Source organism: Rhagoletis zephyria, unplaced genomic scaffold (genome assembly GCF_001687245.7).
Source record: "Rhagoletis zephyria isolate East Lansing unplaced genomic scaffold, Rhagoletis_zephyria_1.1 Rzeph_scaffold_01965, whole genome shotgun sequence".
NCBI lineage: Eukaryota > Metazoa > Arthropoda > Insecta > Diptera > Tephritidae > Rhagoletis > Rhagoletis zephyria.
Window position 1 is genome coordinate 69,035 of NW_016159049.1, and position 7,668 is coordinate 76,702.

The 7,668-nt window shown below is 37.1% G+C and overlaps 1 protein-coding gene across 2 annotated transcripts in view; it reads left to right on the plus strand.

Annotated features, from left to right (window-relative positions):
• Window positions 1-7,448, plus strand: part of dsb (scavenger receptor class B member debris buster) — a 44,960-nt gene extending 37,512 nt beyond the window's left edge. For both annotated transcript variants that reach the window (XM_017619821.1, XM_017619822.1), the window contains exons 4-9: window positions 4,222-4,360; window positions 4,422-4,625; window positions 4,686-4,941; window positions 5,003-5,256; window positions 5,328-5,453; window positions 5,653-7,448. In XM_017619821.1, coding sequence (XP_017475310.1) covers window positions 4,222-4,360; window positions 4,422-4,625; window positions 4,686-4,941; window positions 5,003-5,256; window positions 5,328-5,453; window positions 5,653-5,997 — 1,324 coding nt within the window. In that variant the 3' untranslated portion in view covers window positions 5,998-7,448. The remainder of the gene's footprint in view (window positions 1-4,221; window positions 4,361-4,421; window positions 4,626-4,685; window positions 4,942-5,002; window positions 5,257-5,327; window positions 5,454-5,652) is intronic.
• The last annotated feature ends 220 nt before the right edge of the window (window positions 7,449-7,668 follow it).

The window sequence follows — 7,668 nt, forward strand, 5'->3', positions numbered from 1 at the left end:
TTGAAGCCACTTATGCCATACTGTTAGCAATAAAGTGAGTTATTAAATTTTTATTCGTCTAACTCATATTTATACTACATACGTTTTAGAATTGAACCATATCAAGTGGATTAAAACGTTTACTACCCCAGCAATGTTTTTATTTATTTATATATTTTTATTCGTTGAAAACTTAATTTGTTGCGCTAAAAGTTAAAACGATTTGTTATAAAAATTTTGTAGTTGTTCTCTTCTTTCCCGTTCGCATGGGCGAGGTTCAGATTTGAGTAATACAATTATGAAAACTCTGATAACCTCAGTATCAACATCCAACAAGCGGCAACAAAAGCTTTTATTTGGGATATACATACATACACACATACATACATAAATATGTTATACGCGTGTTTTTAAAATTAGAACAAATGCCCTGCAGGGAAAGCTACTAGTTGTGAACTAGAATTCTACCAGTTTACGTTTCAGCCCAACTCGTTTTCTCGTTACATCCCTTTTCATGTTAGCGACTGGTATTTTTAACATGGCGATTTCCTGCGATATGTCAAATATCAGGCTATGCATCAGCATCTACTAGCAGAAATACTAGTAGCATCATACCAGTTGATGAGATAGTCTGCCAGCTCATCCCCCGTGAAAAGCATAAGTCTGCCACTTTGCTCGCGACCACAGTTTTCACGCGATGCCACACCCGACATTTGTAAGAAAAGCGATTAATTGCGTTTTATTTTTGGCTTTGGCAATTCAAAGCAGATGTCGATGAATGCTTAAGTTCTTTGAAATTGTCGAACTGGTAGGCCATCGCTTTAGCATATACTAGTTAATGAACTGGTATTTTTGTTAACTGGTTTGGCTTTTCACTGCAGGGTACACACATTGGTGAAAGTGTATGTACGAATATTTGGCAATAACGTTTCGGTCTCTTGGTCGAGCTTCTTATGCAAAATTTAGTGTGCTTCATGATTTTTTCACACAAATCAAGGATCTTAAAGCTTTGCGCCTCTAAAGCGACCTGCGCTTAAATAATCGTACTGATCAAATTGCATACCCAAAGCATCGTTATCCTCAAATCGAGGTGAATCATATCATTATTTAGTTGAACGACTTATGCTACTAAAAAATTGGTCTTGTGAACTCCCCTCTGTTCACTTGGATCTCCTCACCCTCACGTTACTAAAGTGTCAGTAAAAACCTTGAGACATAAATATTGCGTACACTTTTTGTAACATTAAAAAGGTAAACACGTAAAATATTTTACAGGCGGCACTAAAAGTATTTAACCACAGGTATATGGGTAACTTATTTCATTTGTCGGCATAATGGGGCGGTTACACTGGCGGTAAGTCACAACATCAAATATTTTTATGATGCGGTAGCGCCTAAACGATGAATGAAAAGTGACGTCGCACTTGAAACGTCAAAGACAGAAAAAAAGGAACAAAAAAGAAATAAGACGAAAACCGCAGCCAAGTACCAGCGACACAAAAACAAACAATAAATATGTATATGTATGACTGTCAGACAAAACGAGCAGAGAGATAGTTTAGATGACAAATGCACAAAAACACAGACAAAAACGCTGACAAAAGCTGACAATAGGCGAGTGTAAACAATAATAAATACATATTTGAATATAAAAATGCGTGATAAGATTTAATTTACACTTACCTCTACACAAGACAACCACAGCAAAAACAACAACAAATACAACGGAACGGCAACGGAACTAAACAGATCTTTGCTGTTCAAAGCAATTGTAAATATGGGAATTTCCGCACCGCACCTTTGAGCCTAAGCATCGCATCAGCGTGCATGGTGAATGAAGTCTGTTGCTGTTTAGTGGTGAACTTGACATTCAACTTATTGTGTGATGAACCACACAGTACCTGTGAATAAATAGTGGGTTAACGGCTTTGATGCATTGAATTAGGCAAACACTGCCATCGGCGATTGCACAAATCAAGTCACAAACATTGAGTGACTTACCTTGACTTTGGCAGCACTTGCGCATTGTGTTGTAGTTTTGATGTACATACATTCATACAAACAAATGTATGCTACTATTATAGCACAAGGTACAAATTTTTCATGTTTGAAGCGGGTCAGTCTCGACCCTAAGTTTTTCTGGAAAGTAGATATTGCAGAGCGGAGAAGGAAGAAGGAAAGCGCTCAATGCACTCCACGCCTGCAAGAGTACAATTGGAAAGGACTGGGGGCTATGGCCGCAGATAATGTAATGGGTATAGCTGTCGCTGTGATGTAGTGGTTAACAGTGCGCGCTACCATTCGGCAGGGTCTGGGTTCAAGCCCGGGTCAACTCAACATTTGAGATAAAAATATGGAAAAATGTAGGTTCGAACGCTGCCATAATGGCCTACAAGGAAAAAGTAGTTCCATTATAAAATCATTATATAAAAACCCCTCAAAAACTTGGATGAAAAATTAACCTTCGGAATATAATTAATACTTTGCTGGCTAACTCGAAGAAAAAAATTTTGGTATTTGATTTATGCACTTTCCTTGTCGATTTTCGACAGAATAATGTAAATTTGTTGTCAAAAGCTGACTAAGAAATCTTCTGGATGCTTATTTTTTAAATTGCAAAGTTGTTGCATCTAAATTTTCAAATTTAAAGTGAAATTTTTTTTATCGCATTCCCTTCCATACAAAGTAAATTCGAAATTATTTTTCTATCAAACGAGTAGTTTTCATTTGACTCACGAACTATGTGTCCTCAAAAGCATGATAAAAATATAGTAAGGTAGAACCGCTGAGAGTCTCTTTTAAAATTCTTGACGTTTCCAAACAATTTAATTTTTAAATTTACTCACAAACTCACACACACATTTTCATTTTCAATCTCAAGCAACAACAATTTCGAACCATTTAAATTTTTTATTTTCACTTTTATATGATTTTAAAATGTTGGCAAACTTCAAAAAAAAAATCATGGCCGACAAATTGAGAGAACGGTTCTACCTTGCTATGTTTTTATCATGCTCAAAAGTTACTTTTCCCACCCGTCACAAAATATTGTCTCAACCGTCGCAAGCTAGAAGTGGTTTTTTTTTTATTTTCAAGCATAAAAATGCCATCAAAGCATAAAATCGAGCATTAACTACATATGAGAATGGCGCTATGAATGAAATATTTATAGTTTGTCTAAAATTGAGGAACGAATCCATAAACTCAGAGAGGCGGGTGTCATCGTTGTCCCACCCATCGCTGTTGGAAAAGGCCAAATTCTGAAAAATATGATTAAAAATCTAAAAATTTAGACGCAACTTTGCATTTGAAAAATGAGCATCTAAAAGATTTTTTAGTCAACTTTTGACAACAAATTTGAATATCTCGGTTGATTTTTTGTTGGCGCTGGCCAGCAGAGTATTCATTTTTTTTTTAAGCTCATTTTTCAGTAAATTTTTTCGGGGGTTTGAATATAATGATTTTTTGATGACGCTATTTTCTCTCGTAGGTCAGCTTTTTAACTCATATTGTTCCATATTTTTATCTTTTTCCTATCGAGATATTTACGGTTTTGTCCATCGACACTCCCAAGTCGAAAACTATGCGGCGATAGGCCTGTTCTTTCCTATAACGTGTCGCTGTGGTGGGCTAAAGTGCCTTAGATTTGGGCCATCTAAAAGTCTGCCTATAAGTGGCAGGAGCCAAACTTCGATTCTGAACAAAGTCGGGGTAGAGTACAGAAGTTACGATTAACAAATAACGATTGTTACCTTTAGCCGCAATTTCGAAATCTACTTTCCCGACAGAAGTTACTGGGAATTTGGTATCGTTCTAAGTGATTACGAGATCCCGTTCTTTAAATATGGCTCCAGAATAGACACTGGGACAGGAACTTAGCTGCAGCATATATTTGGCTGAGATATTTGCAATTGACATGGCGACGAGGCTAGTAAGCGTAACTGGCCCAGCTCGATTAAAACTCGCCTTCCTTGGGTAGGTAACTAAATCGGTATACTACCTTCAAGAAACCCGACAATCCATATAATCTCTTCGCCAGCATATAGTTTAATCTTCACTGGGTCCCTTGAAAAAGTGGCATTACGGAAAGCGAGGATCGACAACGAACTAGCGGTACTCCTAAATTTTTTTATGACCATCGATGTTGGTTGTGTTTTTTGATTAAAAATCGCTTGTTAATAATCCTATGCTATGCAAACAATAACTGTGTTTTCTATTTCTTCTTTCATAATTAAATTACAGAGAAGACATGCAGAAGGTGAATGTACATTTCTACGATAATCAAACAGTGTCATATCAGCACAAGAAAATTCTACAATTCGTTCCCGAATTGAGCATAGACAAGAATACTCCGATAGTCACACCTAATATTCCTTTATTGGTTAGTTAAATAATACATTTTCTAAATACATGCAATCGCTTACCTCGTTCTTCATCCGCAGACTCTTACTAGTCTCAGTCCAAAACTTGGTTACCTGCTCTCAAAGACCATTTCTGTGGTGCTAACAGCAGCCAAGTTCAAGCCTTTCATCAATGTGACCGCCGATCAGTTGGTATTTGGCTATGATGACGCGCTCGTTAGCCTTGCGCATCGATTTTATCCAAAACATTTGCGTCCAATGGAGCGTATGGGACTGCTCATTGCGGTAAGCAAAAAAAACAAGATCTTAATGCTCGACTAATAACTCCATCGATTCCTTATGCAGCGCAATGGCACACTAACCGAAGTCTCAACAATCAAAACTGGACACCATGGCATGGAAGAATTCGGTTATATAGATCGCCTCAATGGACTCGATCACTTACCGCACTGGCACAATCCACCCTGCAATCGTATAGCCGCCTCGGAAGGTTCCTTCTTTCCACCGCGCGACATAACAAAATCGGATATGGTGTACCTCTACGACAAGGATTTGTGCCGCGTCATACCTTTGCAGTACCAAAGAGGCGTACAAAAAGATGGTAAGTGTGACCTATTCTTGGACACTAATGTATGTATGTATTTGTGCTTGCAAACATTTAGGCATCGGCGCTGATCTGTACATCTTGCCGGATAATTCTTACGGCGATTCATCGACCAACCCGGAAAACGAATGCTTCAATCCAAGTGACTACGAGGCGAAGAAGGGTCTACAAAATATCAGCCCCTGCCAATACGGCGCGCCTGTCTATATATCCAATCCACATTTTTACCAAGCCGATGAGTCGTTGCTGGACTCGGTAGTGGGACTCAAACCGAATAAGAGCGTACATGAAACATACTTCAAAATTCAATCGGTGAGTAAAAAGTGTTCAAAGGACAAGTCATTTGATTCTTTCCTAGTAAATGACCGTCTGGTTTCCTTCAGAAATTGGGTGTTCCACTCGAAGGCAAAGTACGCATTCAACTCAATCTCAAGGTGACACGAGCGAAAGATGTGTATCCGGTTAAGGATTTTCGGGACTTTGTGTTTCCCATCATGTGGCTAGAAGAAGTAAGCTTTGAAGAGACCTCTCACGTATCGCTTCGCTTCATCACTCATACATATGTACATAGTTATATCTACGGCGTTTAATGCTTCAAACGTTTAGTAATCGAGTCATTTGAGCTGCTCCTACACACCATAGCTATGACATTCTATACACACAATTATTTTTGTATTCGATTTCGTTCAAACATGTCCACCTTTTCAGGGCATCTCCGAGCTAACGCCTGCCATCCGTCGGTGGATCTACTTGGCCACCGTATTCGCGCCCATCATCATACCGATCTCCTCGTATCTGATGATCTTTGGCGGTGCGTTCGCCATTGTGTTTATCTTCGTGCGTGCCTACCAAAACTTCGTGTTCGCGCGCGATCCCACCCTGGAGATTCTGGAAATGGGTCGCCGTTCATTGCGGCGCGGCAGCAGCTTTATTGCGCAGCATCAGCACAAATTCATGCATCGCGACAGCTATACGCTGCTGAAGACGGTGCCGGGAGACTTGTTGGACGACACAGAGGATGCGATACCGATCATGACGAATAATAGTTCATAGTATTCGCCAGCAACTGAAGTGAAATTGAACGATCCATCAATCGAGTCTCATACACACACACATAGTATGTACATACATACGTTTGAGTGATCGTCTTTCGAATTTAGTTGTTAATTTCGTAGTTTTTTTTAAGTCAAGTGTGAGAATTATTTATGAATGAGAATTATGATATGTATGTATGTATGTATGTATTTTGAGGAGCGTGTGTGTCGTATATTTAAATAAGGAAATGGCGTACAACGAAGATGATAACAACAACAACAAAAACAAGAACATGTGATTTAAGTTATTACTTCGTAGGAGTTTCTAGTTTAGTGTAGTGACTTTGAGTTGAATTTTTAAAATACTTTTTGTTGGATGAGCTGTTTGTTTGGTTCTCTCTTTGTGTGTGACTCTTTGTGAGCGTGAGTCTGCAGCCTTTAGTGCGTTTTAGCTCTAATTTTTCAACAATTTCATATTTAGTTAAGAACTTGAAGTTGGTATTGTATGTACACAACTACATATACATACATATAGTGCGGTGTTTAGCTTTTCTTTTCGTCTTTTTCTTCCTTTACGTATACCTACTCTACTTATGCATATACTAAGCGACTTTCCAGGGTTAGTGGTAAACATAGTTGAGCTTAAGTGCGCAAATATTCACATACAGACAAACGAACCGCAACGCAACGATTTCAGCGCACTTGCATACGGACAGACAGACAAACAGACAGCGTACTGTTAAGAATTAATAAAACATATTTTTGGTAATAAATGGAAATGGAATTTGTACAAATTTTAATCAAAGAATATGAAATAGACTCAATAAATTTAAAAGATGTGACAAAAATTTTGGACTAAACCTTGCGAAATTCTAGCTCATCATACACATATAGTACAATAGTTTGTAAAAATTTTTGACTTTTGGAAAATTATGAAACACAAGTTGCTGCGACAAAACCAAAATGTACTGTTATTGTCCAAAAACCAAATTCAACTACTTTTAAATTTTTGTACATACATACGTGTACTAGATATTTAAATATATACAGATATTTATATATATAATTGTATATGTAGTATCATAAGTACTAACACATACACACACATAATATACATAATCTGAAATTCTATTTTTGTATGTGCGGGGATCTTCCATTACTCTTACATTTAGACTTAACTAGTTGTTAATTTGATTAGTTTTAAATACATTTTGTTGTAAGATGGAAAATATATTTTTAAAAGCTTATTTTTCAAATTTATTTCACTAGTCATTTTTACGACACAAAAATGAGAGCAGATTATTATTCATAAGCAGTTTTAAGTGTTTAGATGATTTTTTAAAGTTTTATACAAAAATATTATATGTGTGATACATATTTTATGCATAGTCAATTGAATTTAAACTTAAGCAAAGTATTGAGGAATAACGTCGAAATGCAATATTTGTGAAACGAATTTTTTTGTTTTAGGCGAATAAATTTTTATACTTAAAATTCGAAAGATAGAGGGTTTTATTCTCAAACTAGGAAAATATACCTAGAATTAAGAAGCAATAGGGGTATTCATCTAAACTCCGTAATGCCTCCGTAACCACGTAAACCTCGTAGACTTACTTAATTTTGTATGGAAAACCGGTTTCATTACGAGGTTTATGCCTTTACGAGGTCTTTAAGCGTTTAGATGAATACC